Raw genomic sequence first — 27,427 nt, forward strand, 5'->3', positions numbered from 1 at the left:
TTCGGACAAGTCAGAGTTCCAGCCCCTGCGATCCGAAACGCTGCCTGTTTTCTGGAGCAAGACTGTGCCTAGCACCTTTGTAACCCCTGGTGTAAAATAAAACCAAAGACGGGCAATGTGGGAAATACAGCAGAAAGTGAGGAAAGGCAGTAAGCGCCGTAGACGGTGTGGGATATATAACTAAAGGAATCTCAGCAGAGTTACTGCACGTAGTGGGGGTTATAGCCTTATGTTAGTAGATTACTTAATACTCCTTTTTTTTTCTTTTCTTTTTTTTTCTTTTTTCAGAGTGCTATTTTAAGCTGTGTGAAGTAGGGAGTGTTTATATTAGGTACAGTCCACCTTTTGGCTGAAGGCATTGTAATTTTCCAACAACAAAGGCAGGAATTTACTAAGCAAGGTTGTGTAGTAACAAAAACTATTTATTTCTATTGTTCTTGGGAACAGACAAGTTATCTCGAGGAGCACATTTTCAGCAGTAAGCATTTACGAGGGCGAGCAAACCCTGTTTCTTTGTTCATACACAGAAAGGGGAAATGGCAGGAATGAAAAGCTAATTTTGCTCTTCAGTGAAGCAGGGAGGATCAGGGACAGTGCAGCGTTAAGCCGCTTCCCTGTTTCCTGTTTGGCAGGCGTGAGGTGTAGTGTGGTGTAAAACATCACTCAGGCCCACGTTCGGTGGAGGCTTTTGTGAGCAAGTGAAGTCAGTGTTTTAACCGGTTGTTTCCTGGCTGATAAGATGACAGAATAATAGCCAGAAAATCAAAGGGTTGCCCAGCTTGCTGTTCTGGACTGTTGTTTTTATTTTGACTGCAGTCGTATGTGTTGCCTGCAGATGTTGTGTCAGCTGTGATGAGATACAAAGTTTAGAGTCTAGAGTAAAAGAAAAGTTAAATTCTTCAAACCCAGCAACTCTTCAAATGCAAAATGATGGAAAAAAAACGGACACACACTAAATTTCTGGCTTTTGTTACTGGTGAAATTATTAGTGAAACTATTAGCGAAACTGATCCAGATTTGTGAATAGTCCTGACAGCCCTGAGTATAAACTTTTCAGTGAATGAGTTATCAGAAGTGTGTTTCTAAGTCCATTCCTGAGCAGTTTCTTACAGTGTGCACTACCTTAGTAGGACTTTCAGAAATGTGTCATACATGGGACCAAATTCCTTTTTTAGTGTAAAAGGGGAAAATGGTCCTATCTTTTAGCCCATAATCTTTAATTTATTAATCCAAATAAAACACAAGACTAGATTCTGATGCAGAAGATAATAGTATTTCAGAGCCTGAACTTTCATTTCAGAATGGAAACTATATTACTGCACTTGTAGTACGTGCCATGTCCTTGAATAAATAAAGTATAAGGCACACCAGTGATGTCTTTTTGGCTATGGTATGTCACTACTGGCTGTAGGGTCTCTTTCCAGTTACTGAAAAATGCATGTTTTATATCAGGAAAGACCCAAACTTCTGACCATTAAAGTTGATATCAGCTTGACCATTGCTTTTAATGGAAGCATGATTAAACTGATGGTATTTCAACTTGTATTACTTTCCCTTGGAACTTGCACTCTTTAATGACAATAATTGTAATTTAATAGCATGTGCAGCTGGCAGTCTCTTGATACATTGTCTGGCTTATTTGTGGTAATGACATTTTGGTATGTTGTCTAGAGATGGGGCAGGATATTTTGGGTCAGTCATTGAGTCTTCATCTGTTGTCATAAATATGTCCAATTTAGTTATTTCAAGGTTGTAATTTCTGCCTGTGAGCTGAAGAAACTGTTTAGTGTTTAGAATCTGCCAGCTTTGTTTGTCTGTGAGCGCATTGCAGTAAGAAAGTGCTTTGCTACAGATTCTCCTTTGGCTTCTAAGCTCCCCAGTTACGGAATCAAAAAAATATTTCAAGATCTTCTAAATAGGTATTGTTTGTGTTTTGTTTTGTTTTCTGGAGTTCAGGTATTTGATGTTGTTGGGAGTCAGGCAATTATTGGGAAAAGGCAACATTTTATGTTTATGCAACATTTTCTTTAGTTAAAACACCCTGTTAAAACATTGGGCAGTAATATTTTTGTCTTCTTGATGGAGAAAACTCAAAGCAACTAGGGAAGGCAGGAGAGACAGCTCTTCCCCCAGCCTTCTGTGTTTTTACAGGCAGGTCTTTGCCTCTGTGCTTGGGTTTTGTTCACTCAGTGACTTCCTTAGTGGCAGCATATTTCCCCAGGAGACATTTCCCCTGTTTCTGAGACCTGGCTGGCTGCTCCCTGCCCTTCCCTGCCGGGGTGTAACATCCCAGCAGGGTGTAACATTCCCTGCGGGGAATGGCAGGTTCCCAGGACTAGGCCACGATTCCCTTGCCCTACGGTCTTTCAGACGACTGAATAGTCTTGGTAGCTTCCCAAGAAATGAAGCAGTCTCCTTCCTCCAGGGCACCAGTATAACCATGTTTTCACAGAACATAACGCAAACTGAAAACATACAAACCCAAGAACAGAGAAAGATACTGTTACGTTTGTTAATAGACAGAATTACTCCAAGATCTTTTTTTCAAAATTCAGTGTGAAATGGGGAGTTGCATTCTGTGTCTTGCACCTACCATCAGAGCTACCATCAGGTTAATTTGTGCAAATTACTTATGTCTCTGTATTTCCATTTCAAGGCTGTTAAGGTTAGGGTAATGATGATTTTCTTTGGAAAGGCTCTTTCAGGTCTTTGAATATAAGTTATTTGTTAAGAGCTATTTATTACTTCTACTCTGTGTATTTTTCCCAAAATAGTTCCTAAGGCTGGTTCCACCAAAAGCCTCTCTTGTTTGTAGGAAAGAGATGCTTTGAAATTTTGAATGGGCTTGCTCTGGATGCTATACTGAATGCTGGGCGCCAGATACGTGCCCCCGACTCTGTTGCTGTGGATCAGGAGTATCAAATTTGAGTGCCAGCAGAGTCAGTCCAGAGGTTCAGAAAGCCACAGGCTGGGGCCTGTGACAGAGCAATCCACTTCTTGCAGATCTTGTTTCTGCAAAAATTGTTTGGTGCCTTTTGAACTTTCCTCATTGCCATCCTGTGTTTTGCAGTTGTTGCCTGGTTCACCAGGGAGGCAGCATTAGTACTGTAGGTTGAAATTTTTGTTTGAACAGGAAACAGAACTAGAATGAAAACTAGATTATTTGTCAGCGTTGCAAAGTTAAAGCCACATTTACAGAGGTTTCAGTCCAGTGAGATTGAGAAGGAGAAATGGAGAGAATCTAGCATGGATACTATGCTATCTGGGAGAGAAGAAGTGGATGAATATTCACTGATGGAGCAAAGAGAAAGGTGGCAGAAAGCAGAGGCAAGAAAGAAGCGATCAAGACACTTAGAGTTCAAAAACAGTTTATAATATGCAAAGGTTTATAAACAAGCTATATTTAGGTAGGAAGAATTCACAGGAGATTGTTGTGAAGATTGTTTCAATAAAAGGCTGCATCAGAGAGATCTAGAAAGGAATTATAAGAGAGGGATTTAATTGTGTGGTAAGGAGATAATGGAGGATGAGATAATAATTTGAGAGACTGAATTTAAAACAAGACTTAAAAGGGCTGGGTGAAACCAAGGCATATGAGATGGGAAGAGGTGTTGAAGTATTTACTCAACTCAAAGTTTGTTTTAATTTCAGAAGCAGTGATTCTATGAGTGTTTATTCAGTAGCAGAAAAGTGTGATTTAATATTATAGGGCTGTATGTTATCCCTGTGACATGTTTGCATTCTGTATCATTCTCTTTCTGCTGAAATAATCGCAGTAAAGGATATGGTACATAGTGTCCTTTTGCATCTATTCCAAGGTCAAGTATAGCATATATGTGAAAAATAGTTTTTAAACTTTGTCTTCCTCAGTGTGCTTCCTGAGAATAGTTACTAGAGGCAATTAGGATTAAATTTTCAAGCAAAAGAGAAGGATTAAAAAAACACCTCACAACTTGGATTTGAGCATGAACTTCTTGTGCATTGCTTTGAAAATGTACCTGCTAATGTTACTGGCATATTTTTTTCTATTCCACATAAACATTCTTGGGCTGTTCAAAGTTAAGGCTGCCAAAGTTTGGAGAGGTTTACTTTTGAGTGTGCTTAATTCAAATGACAAGAACAGTCTGTTTATTTTGTGACCTATTTATAGCCATTAAACAAACCGTGGCCAATGGATCTGCTTTACTTATTTCACTGCAGTAGGTGGAAGATCAAGAGCGTGGAAAATACACTCATGAAAACAGGTATGCATGTCTCTGATACTGCAGAAATTTCTGTATACTGCGTAAGTGTCACTTATTAAATAGAAGTAGGTTTTTGCTCTGTAAGACAAAGAATCCAAAATAAAATATTAACACATCAGGTGATTATTAAGTAACTATTTTGGCAGGCACAATATTGGGGTGTTTTCTGGTTGTTTTTTATTGTGAACTATATGTGGTCACACTGGTAAATCTCCAAACATGGTATAAACATTAAAAAATGTGATTTATATTATCATCCCTATTTATTAAGAACAACACATTTTGAAGGTTTTTGATTGTCTTTCATTTTCAAGTAGTTCTCAAAATGTTGAAGGCATTGACTTTTTTTTTTATAACACAGTATTTTTATATTTTCATGGTTACAAAGCTGCTAACTGAAATTCTCTTTTTACTTCTCAGGTTGTTTTTGAGGTGGTCACTTCAGGTCATCCTGGATATGTGGCTATTGATGAAGTGAAAGTTTTAGGACATCCATGCAGTAAGTACCTATATGCTGTTTTTAAGCCAGGCCTCCAAAATGAATATGGCACTATGCTTCAATAAGCCTAAAGCAAAGGATAAGGCAAATGTCAGAAAACAATGTCACTGCTGTAAAATTATGCTGAGTACATATGAAGTATTGCTAGTATTTGAGCACTGCACCCTCTTGGCTTTAAAGACAAGTTTTTGTATGCAGCTTGTGTACAGCGATTGACATGAGGATCAGTCCCTGGCTGGGGCGTCTAACAACTCCTTCTGAACAAAAATCATGACAATTTGTTGACCAGCTTTCTGTCAGCACCAAAAATTCAGTGCAGCCACAGGCTGAGGCATTAGTGAGAGCAGATGGACAAAGCAAGAACTGAATATATATGACTTTTTTCCAAAGCTTGTAAGGAAGGAAACTCAGCTGGCTGAGGGCTGTGACTTTGCTAAGCAAGATTGCTTAGGGCGCTTTCCCCCAGTATTGTGCTTTGGGTTCATGGCTAGATTTCTGCACTTTTTTACTCCCTTGTGCTTCACATATGTTTCCTTGTTCCCTAAGGAAGGCTGTGTAATACTTAACTATCTAATAGCTCTTTTAAAGAAGATGACAAAATAAAACCTTGTAAATGAAAGCTTTAATGGAATAATCTAGATGGTATCTTTGAACGGACTACTTAAATGAGCTATGATTATTTCACGTATTTGCTATTTGTTAAATAAGACATATTAAAATCATACATTCTGAGTTGTGGGTTGTAATCTTACTGACCAAATGACTGAGCAGGGAAAAAGGCATCAACATCTGTGTATTTGTTCACCTGCTTCTTATGACGTACTGCACCTGCATGCATTCTTTGTGGTTTGTAAGCAAGACTGTCATTTAAAATAAAAAGTGGTTTATTGGTTAATACTAAAGCACCTCATAAAAACGATTTTAGTGTTACTGGCAAGAAGACACAGAAATTTCTTCAAATATGAAGACAGTTATGCAGCTCTGTTATTTCTGATTCACTTAGTTCTAATAAACACGGAAGGCTCTCGTGTTGTTAGACAGTATTTGTGTTTAAGCTGCATTTTGAATTTCTATCTTCAATTCAATAGGATAAGTCTAAAGCAGCATTTTATCAGCTTAATAATTTTATCTGCACAGATTTTGAGGGGTTTAGTCTGTACATTTCTACTGATCAATTCTCAAAACCTGCAAGTAGCTCTTATTAATGTAGAGATTGAATTATACCCCATATATGTGTGGTGCTAACATGACAATGTTGAAATCTAATAGCTTTAATGAAACAGTTCTTTGATAAGGTAACTAAAATCTTGAAATTAAGACATCAAACCAGTTACGCTCTCTACAAGAAAATTGAAAAAAAGTGTGAATATTGGAATAGAATTACTTCATGTCAAAAACTTAGCAAGATTCATAATGCTATTCTTTCTGTTTCAATTCTGTACAGATATTGCTAGAAAAAATACTTTTGGAGGGATTAACTTTTCAAACAAAAATAGAATTGGAAAATATTTACTAAACATTGTCCGGGTTGTATGGACAGTGTGCAAGCAGAGGGCAAGTCACAAGCATGAAGAACTGAAAGGGTGTGGGGGTTCTTTTTCTTTGTTTATCCAAATCCCCTTTCTACTTAGGCCATGCCTGGTAATTCAGAAAGGCTCGTTTTCCCAGAGCTGAGGAAGATTGAGGAAAAACTGAGTGGGGGTTAAAAGCAGATGTGGGGGGGAAAAAAAAAAGTATGTCTGTTAGACTTTGCCATAAGAACATTAATCATGACAACATTTCCTCCTGTGGTGAGATATTAATTTGGGCTATCTTATTCCATCTCCTCCTTCTTATACTGCCTTATGCTGGATATTAGCTAGCCATTTTTCTTGAATTGTGGTAGCTGGTTGTTTAATATATTCCTCAAAATTTCAATTTCCCCAGCGATAAGCTCTTCTAAGAAAACATCATCAACACTTTAAACAGTTTAGATGCTCTGCTAGAAAGTGTATGTTTAGTTTGTCAGTGTATTGCTAGTACTAACATTTCCATGACTAAAAGCAGTGTTCAAAGCCTGGCTTATCTGCCAATATAGACAGTGCAAAAATTCCCCTCAACTCAAATAAGATTTGAATGGTTGGGAATACTGCCTTTTCTGGGATAATTCTCTGTATCAAATTTCTACATTTTTCTGTCTCATTTTGTTGACTTTTTCCAGTAAGGCAAAAATAAGCATGCTATCTTTCCTCCACCAGTGGACAAAGTTCTTGTTCAGATAGATATTTCACTGGTTAGGTTGTTTGCAGCTGTATTGCTTTCAGTGTTGCTGAGAGCATTTTCTTATTGTAAATGAAAATAAGTATTGGTATGAAGAGCACATCATGTTTTGGTTTTGTGCAGTGTCATTGGAAAGACTTGTATTTAAAGAATATAGCTGTAGTTGTTGAGAAGTGTTATATTAGCATTTTAGCTGTTTGGTAGGCTACAGTTCTAAAGGACCTCCTCTATAGAAACTGTACCTAGTTAAAAAGAGATACCTGTTTCCCTGACAACATCATTTAACTTCTTACTGTTTGTCTAGTTGGTAGTGTAAGTATCTAATATGTTTTTGTTCAAAACATCAATTACTTATTAATACAGAGTGTTATTGCAAGAGGGATACTGAGCTAAGATAATTTGCACAGCAGGAACAATAAAATAGCACCCTTCTCTTCTGCTATTTCCCAGGTACAAAGGAATAAAAAATAAAATTAAAACAACCTGAAATACAATGTTTCATTTGAACCTTTTAAAGCAGGGCTATTTCATGTGCTCTAGTGTATTAATCATAACTGGTACTTCCACTTTACATAACTTCATTATTTTTTTTCTTTCAACAGCAAAAACTCCCCATTTCTTGCGTCTTCAGAGTGTGGAAGTTAATGCAGGGCAATTTGCTACTTTTCAATGCACTGCCAATGGTAGAACAAATACAGGCGACAGGCTCTGGTTACAGGTAATTTCTTTCTTTCCTAATAGACTGAGATTTTGAGGGGAGAAGAGGGAAGTTCTCCACTCTGAAAGGAATGTAAAACATGGAAGAAAAAAAAAAGAGTTGTCTGGATTGTTTATCAATATTAGATTAGTGTCTTTGAACTGCTGTGTAGTATGTGTTCTTTTGTAGAAACTGATACTGGAAGATTTTCCTCTCTTGTTTCAATGGGGTGTACTATTAAAAATAAAGGTAATGTTTATGTTATCTGTGGAGATCATGAGTACATGCTAAATCCCCAAGGAAGAGCACATCACTTTCTCCTGGCACCAGCTCTGGCTAACTGAAACATTATACATAATGACATTCTTGGCTTGTCTCTATCTTTTTTTAGGCTAGTACTTTCTACTAAAATAGCTTTCTAACTTTTTAAGTTTGGAGAAGATCATTATGGCAGTCAGATGTAACCTTGTGTGTTATCTTACACATATTCAGTGAACCCATAATTTTTGCTTATTCAATAATATAACTTCTAGGTAGGTGTTAGATCTTGATTTAAAGATCTTCACCTTTTCTTTCAATAGAAACAGTTTCCTTATCCATATGTGTAACTGTGTATCAAACAGATGCATCTTCCTTGATCTGTTTTAGTAAAGGACATGCAAATTTAGCCGCCGTCTTGGCTGCCTTCATTCCAAAGTTGTCTGTTCTCTACTACAAACAATAGTCTGTGTTTAGACTTTGCATTAGGGAAATACCAACCCCCAGATCTCCATGCTTTCCATATGTGAAAAGTAACATGCTAGACCTGGGACTTTGTCTGTTAGATGGCAATAATGTTGCTTAAAACAATGTCTAAAGAAATCAGTCAGACAAAACTGCAGTGCATGGAGAGGGAGGGATAGGAGAAATTGAAGAATAACAGGTGGGAGAGAGAGATGAAATTCTGTATTTTTGTTGTTGTTGTTGTTCAAACAATTTTAGACCTTTAGTATTGTTTCCCTTTTGCACTGCACGTGGTGCAAAATTTCATCAGGTGTGTGCAGATTTCAGAAATGATTTAAATGTGTGGGACAGGCTAAAAGTTGAAAAGTTGCAAGAAAACCAATGCACAAACAAATGAGTAAAACCACTTGAAAAACGAAGACAGATATTTATGTGTATAAATATATATGATTAACTGTTCTGTTTATCTAGAAAGAGCCTGATGAATTTCAGTAGAAGGCAGTGGAAATCTTCATTTTTATTGCGTATTGTATGGGTATTTTCAACCTTTATGCTTATATAAGGCTGACATTTTTCTAACCAGCTAGCCCTTTACATGGTCAGTTTTACACTGTTGAATTAGCAGATTTAAAATCCTTTCTTTTCTAATTCACTGAGGTTTTTTGAAAGAATGATTTTGCAACCATGAAAAGCGATTAGCAACTATGGGAAAATAATAGGTTGTTATTTCATCAGTAATAACCTTTATAGTGCCTTTGAACTGTTGCATAACACTCTCTTGTAAAATTGAAAGTAGAATTCTGTATGATGAAATTCTGATTCCACTCAGTTTTGCACAGATTTGTTGGCAGTATCATTTCAGCCTTTGAATTTTTCGCATGGAATATAGCGTTTACATAATTATTTGCAATGCTGGAATGTCATTATTTTAGAAATTAAATTTCCCTCTAGATTTTATTCAGTATGAAATTATTCTTCTTAGCAGTAATGATTCTAGAATATCTTTGCTGAGCTCAATTAAATCATTCCTTGTTTATGCATGGTTACAAGGAGATTTTTTTTTCTCTCTGCATAAAGGGTAAGAAAGTGGTGAAGAACTGCTGCCAATTACTTTTTGAGGAGTTTCTGCTTCCTCCAGGGCCACTGTTTATTTAGCCTGCCTGTATAACTGCAACTCCCTGTTGGTAATAGATCTAAGATTGTGCAAATTCCAGGTGTTCCCTTGTATACGAACTTTTGGAAATTTGACAGGATCTCCTGAACTGTTTGGATTCATTCCTGTACTTATTTGCCAGCTACCACAAATGTCTGCTGCTACTTAAACTAAGAATGATCAGACAGCGCCACATTTTAACGCTGCATCTCAAGATTATTAGTATTTGAGATTTACAAGTTTCCGTGATACAATTTTCAACAGAATTAACTGTATTTAGCGTACTAGATCACTGTTGGGTAAAAGGACCACAGACCAGGAGTTCTCTATCGTTTCATGCGAGACCATGTGGTTTCCTGGTGTGATACTGAGGAATTTGATAAACGCCTGCTGTAGCATCTCATGACTCTCCTGCAGGACCATGACTACAATGCATCTACCTCTAATAGCTGACAGAAAATGTGGTCTTGTCTATGTCATATGACTGGAATTAAATGGACCCTTTTAAGATCCCTTGGCTGCTGGTAGCAGTAGGTCCAATAATCTGTTATAAAAAGATCTTAATTAAATAGGTTCTTAGGCACACTAGAGCTGGAATAGAACAAGTACCGTAGTGTGGAAAAATTCATGCTAGCACTTAGGTAATAGGGATCCAGGTTGTAGACGTACCACAAACAGGCTGTGCAAATGCTCTGATATGCCAGGTTTGTCCATCAGTAATATTAACCCCTTTTTACCATCCTTTCCTGGTGATGACAAAAGGAGATAATGATTTTATCAGGGGTTTCTTGGCCTTTCTCTCATGTAAGCCATACCAGGATTTTTGATCTGACTGGACTTGGCAATACCAAAAAATCCAGAGATAATTTGCTCCCAAATGATTTCTAGTACTTACCATTTTTTTTCAGATTCATATTGTTAGTCTGAAGTACAGACAGATCACCTGGGTAAAATCACAAGCCAGCTGAAGCTGTGATATTTCTGACCGACTGAGGTAGTGGCAGGATTTCATTCCTATAGTTCTCTCTTTCAGACAGTACCCCTCAACTTGTATTCAGCTGTAGACTTTAAGTTCAGTAGCTTACATTTTTCTGGTAAATAAATAGTTTAATTTTTACACTCTGTTGGACTTTGAGGGATAGATGGTCCTTAAAACAAAGAAATAATTGTAATTGATTTGGTTAGTTTATGCTCCTTGTCTTTGCTCAGCAAAGTGGCAAACAGCATAGGTGTTCTTAGTTTAATAAAGCAAGGCCTTGAAGCACTCTTAAGTGAAATCTATTCAATTTTATTTTTCTTTTCAAGCCTATCCCACCTTTAATTCCCTAAAAAATTGAATATGAAGTCTGTTAACTTATGGGATATTACGGAAATTTTTGCAATTGAGAGGGTGGTAGAGCATACCACACCTCACAGGTTAGCTGCCCAAATAATACTATAGGGCCATCAGATTTGTTCCAGGATGCTGTCCGTGACGAGTACTTAGTGTTTCTGAGGAAGGGGAGACAGAAGGCTGTTCTCTATTCAATAGTGCAGTGCAGTGCAGTGCTTTGCCAGGAGAACACGTTCTGCGCGCCCCTACTAGGCAGCAGCGCACCCTAGCGCACGAGCTATGATTGCAGGCACATCAGATAATTTGACAACAGATTGTGGGTAATTTTAGTGATATCATTTCAAATGAAAGGCGTCATGAACACAACACAGCATCATACAAGTTTTTTTTGTTGTTGTTGTAACTAATGTCCAGTTAAAAGGGTCGTTAGCTAGATTGCATGCTTATGAATTCAGTGTCCTCATTAGCTTATGTTCTGAACATGAACACACCCCAAAATAAATCTAATGACACTAATGAAGGAATGTTTGTAATTAACAGATGTGTCCCATCTGCTAACATTTTCTTTGTCACATCTGTGGGCAGCACAGGGTATTGTCAGTATGGGACTACTCTTTCTGTTCTATTGAATGATTGGGCAAAAATGTGATTCTGGCGCTCTTTTCTGTGCTTCCACTATACAGGCTGTAGCAATCACTGTAATTTTTTTTAATTAAACAAATTTATCTTTGAAACTACAAACGCCAGAAGTTAACACCAACAATGAGATAAAGCAGTAGGCAGTAAAGAAACTGGGAATCCCAAGGACTGGAGACATTTCAGAAGAAGAAAAAAAAGATACATTTGTGGGTGGGAACTGTAGTTAGAATTTGGAAGGAAATGAACACGGGGAACACAAAAGAGTTGATGAAACAGTGAGGTGAAAGCAGCTGAGGCAACGTCTTCTGGAAAGCTTCTGTTAATGTTATATTTAGTAAATTCCTAGAAGAAACACAAATCTGTATTGTAGGAGCAAGAGGGTAGAATTCTTTTTTGGAAGTAGCCTTCTTTTGGTGCACACATTTAAAAAGTAAACAGTTTGCTTTCTATCAGCACTTTTGAGCCAGAAATTTAATTTGCAGCTTGCAAGGAAAAATTAGGCTTAGAAAATTTAGTAATTATTTAAAATAGGTAAATTTCTTCCAATCCAAGCCCAGTGTACACACATACATATATTTTCTTCTCTGTAAGCATATGAAGTTTGAAATTGCATATACTGCATAAATATATATTCAAACTATTGTATTAAATAGTAACTTAAATTAAAATTAGTATCCAATGAAAACTAGTTAAATATTAATATATTCAAGGCAGTACTTAGGAAAAGTTATGCCTCTGCAGCCTTAAATTTTGAACCTCTTGAGCCTATTTTTTTTAAGCTACTTACTGACATCTTTTTTTTCCTGCAGAATCCCCAGCTTATTCAATATAGTGGACAGTATTCAGTTGATGAATAGCTCCATAATATTCAGGTTCTTTCACTAGTATATATGTGGCCTTGCTTTATTTAGTAAATGCTATACAAATCAGTTCTGAAAGCAGGCTTATTCATTTTCTGATGGAATCTTTGTTACTAATCTTAGTGCTTTACACTAAGTTATAAGTTACTTCTGCGTGATGATGGAGTGATATTATCTTCATTTTACAGTTGAGGAATAGAGACGGAAAGAAATCAAAGTAAAATGTATCCCTTATTTTTAGAAACCTAGTATGAGACATCTGGACCTGATTTTCTGCGTGTGAGGCAATAGCTCTTTCCATGCTCAGTATCCACTGACATTAGTTGCAATAGTGAGTGCTCAGCACTTCTGCAAATCGACCTCAAAGCCTACAACCAGGCATCTAGAATATGAGTACACAGTTAGTGGATTCCTGGGCAAAGTATCATTTAATTGGCTTGACTGACATCACATAAAATCTCTGTGACAGAAGCACAGCTGTTAAACTATAAAATCATAAAGATTCTGCAATTCTCTGTCTTGTTCCTTAGCTTCCAACTTTTGTCACCAGTTAGTGAGGGATCCCTTGTTTAATTCACACCATAGCCTACATGACTCTGGTTCATCCCTAGAGCAAGTTCATCCTGTGGCCTGAATGTATTATAATGTGCATGCGCATTGAGACATTATAAGGTTTTGTAAGCAGTTTTAGTTCTGGCATTTTCTAATTTCATAGTGCTTGATTTTACAAATTTAATAATATTCTCCTTGATGAATGTGTATGTGTATTTCACAGTTTAAAAAGACAAATAGCAAAAAAAAAAAAAAAAAAAGCAGAAATGCCATCCTGGCATCCTGTTTAAATCCACATTGTATGTGAGAAAGATTGAAAACTGAAGTTACATTATGCAGATTCATGCTAGTTGAGTACTCTGAATAGCACTAATTGATTATTACATTAGATGAGGAAACATTTTGCCATGCAGTATTAATAAGCAGCAGAGGAATAAGGCTCTGGGACCACACATGGCTTCAAATTCTCCAAAAGAATGTGCTTGCTTGGGCACAGACCTTTTTGTCCATTATACTGAGATTTAATCTCCAACCTGTAATTCTCATATCTCCAGTCCTCAGTCTCGTTGTATCTTGCCAAGATGCTCATCCAATGCCTAGTTTTCCTACCTTGTCCCAAGTCCTTCTTCTCAGCCAGTCCCATTTCTCTCCACCGCAGGCTGATTCTGGGTCAATTTTGTTTTCTCTTTTCTTCCTACCACAGAATCGCAGTCTTTCCTATCCAGATTTTCATTTGCCCTCAATCTTCTCTCTTTTATGAACTATCTTCCTTCTCTCCACTTAGACTCATAACTGAGTTCTCCCAGGCAAGCTTTTGGAATAGCTGTTCAGATGATATCCAGGTAACATAAAATTCTTGTGATACTAATTTCTAAAGATTTGTTGTAGTATCACTAAACATGTGAGAATTGCATTTTTCACAGATTTGTACCTTGACATAATGTGGATAGCTTTTCTTGAGAGAAAGGTTCCTCAAACAGTGAAGAGCTGAAGTAATATCTTTTTCCTAGCTTCATTTTTCAAAAGTGGCTGGAATTCATGTAGTTATTTAAGAATAACAGTCTGAGATGTATGCCTTATATTGCAGAAATATAGAACTAAGAGTAAAAATTTGTCAAAGAGAAACAAACAAAAAGTGGGGCTTATAACAGAATGTGTCTGACAGCCCTTAATAAGCAGCAGCATTAGACTTACCAATACCGGGAGACTGATGGTATTCTCTGATTGAAGGGGAGAGGCTGAAATCCTTCACACCTCTTGTTTATACATGCAGAACACACACCACTTCATTTGCAGCCAAGAAACTGAGAACAGAAGCACTCTAAAGACCAGTCCTCTCTACCAGATGTAAACAGTTTATTACCTGTTAATAAGGGATTTGGCTTTTCTTCTTGATTCTCCTGAAAGCTGTCCTTCACCCTACTTCAGTGTACCTTAGATAATTTTTTGCTGAAGAGGATGAAAGATTTTATTTCCCTTCCTGTAAAACTGCAAAAACCGTATGCATTATTTATTATTATTCAAAAGAAGATGTACGATCCTGTGTCAGAGTGAGTTCTGGAAAGCATTTTCCTTAAAAAGCACACACACACACACACACACACAAATAAGAGATATCAAAAACAACCTCATGTGAGTGTAGAACCAGTGTTATGACTCCTGGCAAGTTTTGAAAACAGAGTGTATTTATAGGATATACAGAATTGTGTGTGTGCATGTGCATGTTTATGTAAATCATGTAAAGCATCCTGGGAAGTAATCCCAAGTCCTAGAGTTTCATAAGCGTTTTTCACCATGTTGTAAACTTACTGAAGCTTTCACCTGCTTAACTGACATTTTCATATGTAAGTCTGGAAACACTTGAGTAAAAAAATGTTGCAACCATTTTTTGAATACTGAGATAAGCAATATTTTCTTTACTAAAAATAAAACCATTTACACACATAACAACCTAGTAACACAAGCAGGTGGCACTGTCAGTGTAAATTGGGCAATGACATAGTCCTAAGGAAGATGTTCAAATTGTCATGAGTCCAGTGATTTTAGAAGAGATTTAACAACTTGTATAAGCTAAAGATTTTGCCAAGAGTACAGGCAGAAGTGTGTGCATGCTGATATGTTTTCCTCATAGATACTAAGGTGCTGTAGCAACCTGAGGTGCTTTTCTATCCTACTGTTGGAAGAATAGTTAGTGCCCTGTACAAAAGGGGAGAAGAGGGTCTAATCGAATAAAAGAAAGTTAAGCTTTTTTTATTTCTCAGAAACATTTAATGTTATTTCCACTTCAGTTCTTGTTGCCTTAATTTCTTTGGGTCTCCCCTCCACAGAATATACTTAGTGCCTTTCTTACATTGAATATTGTATCTTTTTCATTTATTTTTGTTAATCGGTTGTTATTTATTTGTTTTTCATTGAATGTATAGTAATCTTACTACATGATAGAAAAAGTTGTTCTATGAGCAGCAGAACATACGAAGCCTGTAACTGTTTTTCATGTTTGGATTATGCAATGTCCAATGGGTTGTGAGCTTTGATTGAAACTCTTCCTGCATTATCTGCCTTAAATACGAATTTTCTGATGCCTATAATATACTTAAGCCTATGCTTCATTCATCATGGCACAACTTTGGTATCCCTGCAGTACCGTGCCATGTATTTTTACAAACATAATAAGACCTGAAATACTCCCCCAAATTTGCCTGAAATTGGTCAGCAGGTCCTATGTTCTTTGAGGAGAGAGGAAAATTGGGGGACTAACACAAATAAGGACAGCCAGACAATTCTTGCCAATTTTCTTAGCTTAAGCTAAAAAATGAAAAAAAAAAACAAAAACCCAAATCATGATTACATTTAGCTAACAGAAAAACTTGTGTGCATGTTAGCACCTATGTTTAGTGTTCATTATGTATAGCGATTGTGCTTTATAATGAATACAGTGCATATACTGCATTATAGAGACCAGTCACTAGTGGTGTACCCTAGTGGCTGATACTGGGGCCACTACTGTTTAAGCTATCATTAACGACCTGGATGAAGGGACAGAGTGCTCCCTCAGCAAGTGATGATACAAAACTGGGAGGAGTGGCTGATACGCCAGAGGACTGTGCTGCCCTTCAGAGGGACCTCAACAGACTGGAGAGATGGGCAGAGAGGAACCTCATGAAGTTCAGTAAAGGGAAGTGCCAAGTCCTTCACCTAGGGAGGAATAACCCCATGCACCAGGACAGGCTGGGGGCTGACCTGCTGGAGAGCAGCTTGGCAGAGAAGGACCTGGTGGACTGGCGTGTCCTGGTGGACAAGTTGACCATGAGCTAGCAATGCGCCCTCATGGCAAAGAAGGCCAACGACATCCTGGGCTGCATTAGGCAGAGCGTCGCCAGCAGGTCAAGGGAGGTGATCCTTCCCCTCTGCTCAGCACTGGTGAGGCCATGCCTGGAGTGCTGTGTCCAGTGCTGGGCTCCCCAGGACTAGAGAGACATGGAGCTACTGAAGCGAGTCCAGCGAAGGGCCACAAAGATGATTAAGGGACTGGAGCATCTCTCATACAAGGAGAGGCTGAGAGAGCTGGGCCTGTTCAGCCTGGAGAAGAGAAGGCTCAGGGGAATCTTACCAATAGGTATAAATAGCTGACGTGTGTGTGTGTGTGTGTGTGTGTGTGTGTGCGTGTGTGTGTGTGTAGAGAGGCAGACTTTTCTTGGTGGTGCCCAGTGACAGGGCAAGAGGCAATGGGCATGAACTGAAACACACAAAATTCCACTGAAACATGATAAAAAAGCTTCTTGACTGTGAGGATAACAGAGCACAGGAACAGGCTACCCAGAGAGGTTGTGGAGTCTCCTTCTTTGGAGATACTCAAAAGCAGACTGCACATGGCCCTGGGCAACCTGCTGTAGCTGACCCTGCTTCAGTAAGAGGGTTGGACCAGATGATCTCCAGGGGTCCCTTCCAATCATAGTGATCCTGCGACTATGTGATAATATTTAATTAAATATTCTTATCTGTAGCTTTTAGCAAATTTACTGAGAAGGAGGTACTGAAATGGAATTTCCTGGGTGAGACGAGACGTTGTGTGTCAACGCCCACACTGTTTTTCAGTAGTTGATTAGATTTCTCTTTTTTTCCATTTTTTTCCCTCTTGGACCATCTTTTCTGTTAAATCCTATTTGTGTCAGTTTACATATCTTACTTCTTATTTAACAATTTGTCAGTCTTAAAGGAAGAGAAAGGAAATGTTCAGCAAGAAGAGCACACAGGAGAAGAACCACGAAGCAGTTGGGATGGGGCTTTGGCTATCAGTGAATTCTGACCTATTAAACCTCTGATCACGCTCTGGTTCCAGCAATTTATGTGGGAGAGTAGTATGTTGCTAGGAGAGTGTCAGAAGTACAAAATCATCCGTTAGTGCAGGTGCTGCAGTCTTGTACTGCATGTAAAATTACAGTAATATAAAAAGCGTAAAAAAGAAGCTCCTTTTCCTATGTTTTGTAAAAGTGAAGAAAAGAAAAAGCAAAGAATAGATACTTTAAAGCATCTGTGGAACAATGCATTGTTATCTGCATATCCCTGTTCTTCACTTAAACAATTTCCTTTTACAGCCCAATTTTATAAAGAGCTACATGCAATATTCTTATATTAGTTTTTTGGTTTTATGACTATTTGAATTCTGCTCGAGGTTTAATTTGCACAAACTCTGTCAAATTAATTTTTAGGAGACAAACTTGAATTGTTCTCATCTTCTGCATTGTAAGAACTTTGACAAAATGTGATAGAAGGATTTAATTTACTTTGTTTTCTCTTTCCCTAAAGAGAGGCATAAAAAGAAGTGTAACAAATCTTAGCTTTCTTGCTGAACATCAATTCAAACTTGGTAAAATTTAAAGTATGTATTAGAGATCCCACACCAAATTCTTGTGACAAGGTATCTATACTTATATTTGTTGCTCTACTCTAGCTGTGAGAAAATGCATATGCTTCAAGCTTTATACCTTAAAACAGTATGTATTTAGATTATATGAAAAGTCAAATACATTTTTGAATGTGTATACCTAAACTTCCAAACAGTTCTTCTACAAAGGTTAGGTGCTCATCCTTTGAGCAAGACAAATTCGTTGTGTATGTGATGAGCATTGTTGTGAACAACTGCGTTGCTTCTGTCTGGGCAACAGGATTGAGGGCGGCATTGCACTCAGAACAGTCCGTCTCTCTCTTTTATCCCTTGCGATGCAGTCTCTCACCAGGGGTGAAACCAGACAGGCTTTTTTCTTCTTGGGCTTACTAGTTTTATTCTTATCTGTGTGTGAGTTTGGTTAATCTTTCACTGTTGCTCAAGATTTCTGTTACAGAATTTTCAATTATTAATGATGCCAGACACTAAGAGAAATTATATAATTATGTATGGTTAATGATAAATCCAGGCCAACATATTTAAGAAACAGAAGGACATTTCCAAATCAATATGTCTGTGAAGTGTTTCAGAGTGGACTAGCAGAAACCGTTCCAGCTTAGTGTTTTTATCAGTAAACCATGTGCGGCTGAATTTACAAAACATGTGTTTGGAGTGTTGTGGGAATGTACGCTAAATGTCACTTTCCTCCTTTTACACCATCTTTCCTTTATAGGTTATTGTCAGAGAGGCTGAGTGGCACATCAGATGCTGCATACTCTGATATTATCCCTTTTTTTTTTTTTTTTTGAGTGCTAAGGTTGGTTTACGACTAGTTTCTCAAAATCAGAGAACTGGAATACAGTTGAAAGTCTTGGAAACAGGAATATTGCCAACTTACCACCCTCCTGTTTTTACATCCAAGCACACTGAAGCCTTTCCACCACAGTGGTGTGCTGCCAAGGCTGGTTCTTGCAAAAGATTCCTGGATGTTCCTTAGAAAAATAAACTGTAGAATAAACGGAAAAATACAGGCCAACATGCGAAGTCAATGACCACGTTCAGTCACTGATGGATATTAGACTGACATCTTATTTCCACCCGCTCCCCATGTAACACAGCTGTGGTTCACAGAGCTGCTATGACCAATGAAATGCACTGCTGTGAAACTAAAATGCCAGCCACATGGTGCAAAAGCTACTCCGAATCTAACTGCTAGCCTTACGCTACTTGTCTAAGATGATGCCACTGTAATAACAGAGACAAAAATGAGCCTTATACTCTCCCTCTATAAACATTCCAGAAGCTTGGCCGGCAAAGCTGTTTTACATGGTAAGCCTCCTCATCCACACAGACTGTACAGCCAGTCACAAGAGCAAAATGTCAGTAACCATGAAGAAACATCAGCATATTTTGCTGATAATATTAAATAAATGCATATAAGGGTAATTGGAAGAATAAATTTCACTCCCAACCTTGTGAACCAGTCCCACCATTCCTGAGTGAAAAGGGATCCAGAAAATGTTTTGGAAACTTAAGTTGTTATCCAAAATATTAGATTTCTGGTGACAATACCTGATGGAAGTCACTATAAAGTTTTACATATGGCATCAGTCAAAAACTTTGATACATCAGACACTCTTAGGTCAGCAAGCAGTGCAGACCGTGCTGGTAGTGATGCTAAAAAAAACCCCCAAACCCAACATCTAAAAGCTTTAGGTATGTGATTGTAAGCAAATATGATGACTATAATGCCAGAAAACTAAGCTGCCTTTGCTACAGTAGAACAAAAGCACGGCTGGTTCGGGAGAGAGAGGTGCTTAGCTCTGTAGTGGCGCTAGTCCTGCTTCTCCCTCGCATTGCAAGGAGCGATAAAGGTAACGCTCTCCAAAGGCCTCGCTTCAGCAGCTGCCTGGGAGAGACGGAGCCTGCTTCGAGGTTACGGTGCTTTGCCAAAAGTATGCTTATGATGCTAAAATTCGTGTTTCATTTTCAACACATATGTAATTGTTGCTGCTTGTGAAGGGAATATGCAGTCTGAAAACTTATAACAGGGATATTAAAGTCTTGCCTCTTGAAAATAGCCTTTTTATCACAAGAATACTCTCTAAACTCTTAATCCTTTGTCTATGTAGTAATCTCGTGTGACCAAAAGAGATTTTTGGGAAAAAGTAAACCTGAAAAATCTGTGAATGCAGAAGTTTCACTTCTAGAGAAATACTGGAAGCTCTGTGAAATCTGCTGGGGCCTTGGCTGTGGACACCAGTACAGAACCTTAAAACAGTTGGAAACAGCTTGACAGAGTTTGTTTCTGAGTACCGCACAATGTTAATAGATTTTGATCCTCCTCATTTGCTGAAGAAGGTGACCTGTTGCCCCATCTAGATACAAGAAGTGTCAGAAGTGTCACCTAAGAGAGCCATTATTGTTTTTATTTAACCAGGATTTAACTTGGACTTGGACAAAAAGTTTGTGGTAATAGGAAGTTGTTTTTTTCTCTTTCTGTCTGCCTGTTTTGTTTTTTGTTTTTTCTATTTGGGAACTGTGTTTCAGATATTCAGAAACTGTCAGATATTCATACATTAACTGCATTCACTGGTATGCAGAAAATTTGCTTAACTGGAATCTTAGGGACATATGCAAGTTAGGAGGGATTTCTGCAGTTCTGAGTTGAATCCATCCCTCTCTGCCATCCCTGTCCTTTTCCAGCTATGACAAGTTCTCGTTTGGTGATATGATACTTAAGAAAAGGAGTTGGGGGGTGTTGTGTTTGTTTCTTTTAGCAGCCTAACCTTTTTGATGTTCTTACCTGAATTTGAAAATGAAGTGACTGACGTAGTACTCATTTTCCACAAAACTCAGTGTGATGTGTTAATCCTACAGTTATCCTGGGGTGCTTAATAATCTAGTAAACAGTAAATGACAATCTGAGATAATGAAACAGTTCACCTGTGCCACTGGGGATCAGTTACATTCAGCTCGCTTTTCAGCAGTGTGTTAAGTATGCCTGTTTCTGGACCCTGAAGACTGCCGTGATATGGAGCATAGTGACTTGTTCAGCAGTAGTGGAATCACTTAGGGACAGATATAAGCTAACGGTGAAATAAATTCAATCAGCTTTCTGTGCTGTGCTGTTGGACCTTTGGGAGAAAGAAACAGTGGCCTTTACAATGAATACTGTACTTATATTTTACGAACTGACTGCTGGGAGGTATGGTGTTCAACTTGGAGCTGAACGTGGGCTTCTTTTTTGACACCAGGGGCTGTTTAAGCTGTTCTGAGACAGAGAACTGAAGTAAGGATTAAATTAAGCCCAAAGGAAAGATGACAGGAAGGAAATAGAGCACTGGAGGAGGTTTATGTTTGGGGATGTGGGGGAGTTGTTGAACTATGTGACTGACTGTAATTAAGACTAAAACACCTCCAGCCAGTTCCCTCTACAGTAGCTTCTCTGTGACATGAAGTAACATGTGAGGCAGCTGTCTCACCCTGCACAGGGCCTAGCTGCTGGGTCACGAAACATTTGTGTTTGTTTCTTTCACTCTTGGCTACTTCTTCCTTGATCTACTTTGTCGTCCCTTTGGCTTTGCTGGCTATTCTGGTGGTTTTAATTTTGGGGATAGATTTGTCGTCCCCAGAATTTACCTGTTGGAATTTCTTCCTCCTGTGCCTCTGTTCTTCCTAGGAAGGTAGCACTTTACCCATGAAGAGAGCCTGGGACAGTGAGCGCACTGTATTTTAGCTGTCCTGTAACCTACTTGGATAGAAAAGGCAGACAAATGCCTGCATTAGTGTATTTTGCATTGTGTGTATCAATGAAAGGTATGCTAAAGCTCATTTCTTTCTCGTTTTCACTCTGTCACTCTTTAATCTTTCCCAGACCCTTTGCAGCTGGTGTCTGTAGAACTCCAAAACAGACTATTTAAAATCACATATATAGCTCTTCATTTTTCAGCAAGGCATTCATCCGACTTGTTGTAATTTTTAACACAATAGAAATATGATGAGAAGTACTTAAGATTCCATATTTCAAAGAATTTGATGCAATCCAAAGCGAGGCTATGGGTTCAGCAAAAGGCTTAGCAGATATGTGGGCTGTTGCCATAACTTCTTTATGAAGTGTAAACTTTTCCTTTAGAGAGAAACTTTCTAGTGCTCTGTTTTTTCCAGATGTTTCTGAGGATATAATTCCCTACAAGTGGTTTTAGATTCTGTTGTGTGCTAGTAAAAATGAATTCCAAGAAGGCTTGTGATTTTTTACATTTTTGTAAGCACTAAAAAGTTATTGGAGAATATTAACACTTCTCAGCTACTCTGAATTTTCATGTAAAATTAAAAAAAAATAGATTGAGCGGGGTTTTTTCCCCCCCTTTTAAAATCTCTGTGTAGTAATAACATTTTTGCTCTTGTCAGAATGATACAAAACAATTCAGTACAGAAGCACAGAACAATTGTTTTGGGTATATTACACTGAGCTTAATGACTGCAGAAAATGTGGTAATCTCTTTGCTTACTTTCTATATGTTTAATTGTATCTTCAGTAGATGTCTTTGCTTAATATTTGATAATTTGATGAAAAGACTACTAGATCTGTGACTTTAGTAGTATTTCACAATATTACCTGTTGTCTCCAACAAGCATTTCATTTTGGTCATAGTATACAGAGATTTATGGATAGCTGTGGGATTTGAAGAAAAGGGTCGGTTATCAAACATTAAAATACTGAAACCTGAAATCTTTCTTGAAGGGTAAAATAACATTTTGCTTGAATGCCCATTAGTTATACATGCCAAGTGCATTTCTGGCTCATAGTAGAATAATTCCAAATAGGACAATAATAATCTTTTTCCAGTGTGGCCTCATTACTTGAATGAAATACACATTATCTTCCACAGATGGAATAAGCATAGGATAATCACAGGATCTATGGTGGTTCTAGTCTAGGTTGACAAACAGTTGTCTTGGTTATGAAAGCAATTCTAGAAATTCAGAGGTAGAGCCAAGTATCTTAATTATTAGGATGAAAAATACAAACTCAGGAAGCAATTTTATTGAGGTATTAATTACTATTTGATTTAGATTTTACATAGGTTTTAAACAAAATTACTTCTGGCACTGCTGATATTGTCTGAGATCCCACTGGTATGAATCTAATCATAATTTTATAAATGTGCATATTTGAAAGTGGGATAACGCAAAACCTTTCTTTTATTAAATACGTGAAAAGCTGCTTAATCTGCCTTTATGGACAGAGAGGGTGACTGGCCAATGATTTCTCTTAAGTCTCTTTTGGAAAAAGAGTTGAAACATGCCTTGAGAGTGATTAATGTAGTGGTAGTGCAGGTTCTAACATCCTAGAAATCCAATCCCTTTGAATTACTGCTGCATTTTTGTTAAAACTATTTCTGAAAGGTTTAATATATATCTTGTTGCTGCTAAATTGCTGTTCATTTAAAAGACTTAGAGTTAGTTCATTGCCTACAAGAGACTGTAAGCCTAATTTAAATAACCATCAACCTGTTTTTTTCATTCTAGCTTGCCTAGAATGGAAGAATAATGTTCATTTTAAGGTGCTTTAAGTTCTCTCTGTATGCATTTAATATGCTGGCACTAGGAATATGAATTTTCTGGCTGCGTTAGCTGTGACATTAAATTAAGAATTTTTTCACATCCATGTATATTAAATAACACTTTGTTTAATAGAAAATTTATTCCTACAAGTGACTCATCAGTTAAATATAGTCATCAGTTGGCTTAAATAGCACTTTTGAATGCGTGTATTTTTTCTTAAAAGCTTTCTCTGAACATTTGAAAAATTTCAGCAGCCACTGGAATCTGTTTTCTTCTTTTTTTTCATTTTTGAATCTCAGCATCTTGCAATCTTTATTTTGTGGTCAAAATTCTTCTACTCTAAGAAGGTTAGATCGCTCTGCCTGAGGGACCTAGCCTTCATAGTCTGAGCAGATCTAGTATTAAATGGTTAAGGCAGTTTCTTCTTTCCAAAGAATAAAGTGTCATGTTCACACTGCTCTCCCAGTCTCAGTGGCAGGACAAGCTAGCCGTCTTAATCTGTAGTAAAGCCTCAATCTTTCACATGGCAAAACAGAGCTACCAAGTGAAGTAAAAGGAAATATGTTTATCTTGTTGAGTTGTTTTAAAAAACTGACACAAAGATATTACAAAGTTGCTCTGAGAACCTCTTTTAAGGTTCATATTAACCTGATATAGTGAATTCATCACCACAGTGTGGTGTAGTAAAATATGAATTTTATACCGTTTTGTGTAACGGGATTAGTAAATTATAGACTTGTCATTTTTTGTTTAATTTTCAATAAGATATGATGTATTTGTGAAGACTCAGATAGGCTTCCATATAAAAACTGCTAGTTTGAAACATCTGTCAGTGAATTTCAGAATCTACTTTAAAAAAACTGGGATAAAGTTTTTATTTACTGTAATTACTAAAGTGATAGATCCTAACTGATCTGCTTTATTTGTGGGACTTCAGAATGTTGCATTAGGGAGTCTCAAGAATCTTATTTCTTGTGAATGCTACTGAAAATATTTTGTTAAAAACTTTTTCCGGATCTGCAAATAGGTTCAATAAATGAATGCTCAGTTGATATAAATATGTTATTTCTAACCATTCTACATGAAATAGCTTTTGACAATTGGAGCAGAGAGGTGGTCATTTATCATACATTGTGCTTAAACAGACCTGTTTTTTAGGGAAAAGAAAAAAATATTGAGGTCCTCCTCCAAATTTCAGAGTTAAGAGTTAACTCTACTGTTGGAGCGACCGTTGTCATACCTGTGTAGCTTGCTGAAGACACTATGCAGTGCATCAGTGAGAAAGAAATATGAATCACAAATAAAGAGAGCAAAGCTGGCCGTGTGGGTACAGTTAAAACAGAATCCTTTCTGTATTCTTATATCACTTCATAAACAGCATTTTTCAGACTAAAAATAATTTTTAGCTGTTTGGCTGTTGCTGAAATAAAGTGTCGGGGGGATAGATTTGGGCTTTTTTTGTTTTAACTGTGATGCAGCCAGTTTTTACCCTCCTTCATAATGCCTGTGGATTGAATTCGTCATATACTTGAATTCATTACCTTCCTTTCAATTCCTTTATACTTAACTCAAAATCAGCTCAATTAGGCAGCCTTCCTACTTGTTTACTGTCATTCTTGGAGAGGAAAAACTTGCTCTCTTGAACTACTATTTCTTGTGGAAAATAAAGGAATGATGTTTTAGTCTTTGTCTATTGCAGACACAAAATTTTCATTACAAACATTTTTTGCAAAGAGACTAAAGAAAAAAAAGCCTGTTTTCTTTTCTTTGAGTTCTAGTAGGAAGTGTCACGTTAGTGATTTCTGTAGGACTGTTTGAGTTCTAACATATAATTAGACATTCTGCACTTTGCCTCTGTGAGTTTGTAATGTTTAAGAGAAATCAGTCAAGATAATCTTTATTAATAATAATATCTAACATATACTTTACAGATGTGCTGTAATGTTAATAATAAAGGCTTTTTATTCTGGAGCTGCCTCATGAATTTTGAAGCAACCCCTAATAACCTGTTTCACATCTGGATTTCAGTGGGGGCTGAAAATGCTTAAATAGAGCATTGTAGAGGCAAGCTGAGTTCCTTTTAAAGCTCCTGTAGCTTGTTCCTGTGAGCATCTCTGAAATCTGCTTAGGCTTCTGTCTTTTTTCAGTCAAAATTATTGACGTGAATGGATAGCATGTATTGCATGGCCGTATAGTAGATTATTTGATCAAACTAAGGTTTTCTGTTTTAGAACAGCAGTTAAGATACTTGAAATCAAACAAGATGCTATGTTTGAGAATAAAGAGAAGATGAAGAAGATTATGGGACCCCAGTGAAACAATAATTTATTACAAAATTCTGAAATGCATTGATCAGTGCAGATTTTCATTCCACGTACAGAAAAAGGTGTGAAATGTATCTTCTGGGGCCAATATTGGAGCAGTTCCTTTCATGGACGGCTGACAGTTTAAATTACAACCGAGGCTGCGCTTTGCAGGACATCCGTGAGGCTGCAGGGAGGTGTGAGCAGGACTGCCTGCAGGCTCGTGTGCAGGCCTGCATAGGGCAAGAGGGAAGCATGCACGCGTCCTACTTCTGCGCGGTCTCCTCTCTTCATGTGCCTGGCCTCAGCTAAAGGCAGAAACGACACTGCCTCATGGCCTTTCCCTCTTCCTTCACCTCCTCGTTCTCCCTGTGACAGTTTCCTGTAGCCTTTGGTAGACGGGAACAGAACAGCAAGAAGTTATTCTTGAAATATTCCCACTGTTCTCCAGTTCTGTTGTAACTCAGGAGAATCCTAGTAAATCCTAATATATTCTGCATGTGGGAGCCCTGAGTCTAAGGATAAGTCTACAGGGCAGGCTGGAGCACAGAGATATTTGTTCTCACTCAGAATGAGCTGAGCTGGTTTAGGTACTAGAATTAATCCATTTGGCCATATGTCATTCCCTAGAGAACAACTTACCTTGTTTCTTGGCAGGATAAAATAGCCTTTGTAGAGCTTACTGATGTTGCAACTCGAAAAAAAACCAGAAAAGCTAGCGTGGGTGGATGTAACCTAAGCACATGACTTGGCTATGCACAAAGAGTCCTTAAAAATCTGAAAATTGTAGAAACACACTTTAAAACCATGTGATCTGTGACAGTTCAACAACTCAGATAATTAGGATTAATCATTCATTGCCTTAGAAAAAATAAATTAATGTTGCTCTTAAATAATATTCATACTCCAAATCATAATTAACCTGCTCCGCTTGCTTCCTGCTGTCTGCTACCATTCTTGCTAGAATGATATCCCTGGGGCAAAACCAGTGAAAATGGTAGTTTTGTTTGAAATGTTTCTTTCCAAGTTGTGTTTTCAGTAACTGCTATGTCACTTGCCATGTCAGAGGAGCCAGTTTATCTCCAGCTCAGAATTCCGGGAATTTTAAGGAGCTGGAAATTATCTGAAGTAGTTCTCAAGTAATAATTTAAGGTTGAGTAATTTTTAAGGCGTGACACTGCATTCTTATTTGGGCATCTTGCAAGTTTTTTCTTGAAGTCCATGACCCACATTTCTTTTTGAAAAGGAAATTACTCTTACCTTAATGTATCTATTAAAAGAATGAGAATCATTATTACTATTAATTATGTTGCTTCTTTGGCATTAATGTTATAATTGACTTGGGTTTGTGATTTATGTACACATTCAATTTAATATGGTTGTTATTTGCAACTCTTCATGGTTGGAAGTGGCATTTTAAGGTTATTTTCAAAATGGTGACAACTAAAGGCCATAATTAACAAATTGAGGTCAGCGTTTTCTATATAGGTCTTTAAATTTTACTGGACAAACTACAAATTCCAGGACAGAAAAACAAACAGTGCCACCTGTGTTGAACAGTTTATAGAAGCTAGGTAGCACAGGACTGTTCTTTGCCCTGCTTGAAGCTCTTCAAGTCAGAAAAAACTACTAAAACAACAGATGTCATTAAATACCATAGGACTGTGCATATGCCTTCGCAAAGAGACTAAATCCTGGGAGGCACCCATTAG

General features: G+C 37.6%; 1 protein-coding gene across 6 annotated transcripts in view; it reads left to right on the plus strand.

Moving 5' to 3' along the window:
* Positions 1-27,427, plus strand: part of PTPRM (protein tyrosine phosphatase receptor type M) — a 504,474-nt gene that overhangs the window by 177,472 nt on the left and 299,575 nt on the right. For all 6 annotated transcript variants that reach the window (XM_067290684.1, XM_067290685.1, XM_067290688.1 and 3 more), the window contains exons 4-5: positions 4,665-4,743; positions 7,605-7,720. In XM_067290684.1, coding sequence (XP_067146785.1) covers positions 4,665-4,743; positions 7,605-7,720 — 195 coding nt within the window. The remainder of the gene's footprint in view (positions 1-4,664; positions 4,744-7,604; positions 7,721-27,427) is intronic.

The sequence above is a fragment of the Apteryx mantelli genome, chromosome 2, assembly GCF_036417845.1.
Source record: "Apteryx mantelli isolate bAptMan1 chromosome 2, bAptMan1.hap1, whole genome shotgun sequence".
Classification (NCBI taxonomy): domain Eukaryota; kingdom Metazoa; phylum Chordata; class Aves; order Apterygiformes; family Apterygidae; genus Apteryx; species Apteryx mantelli.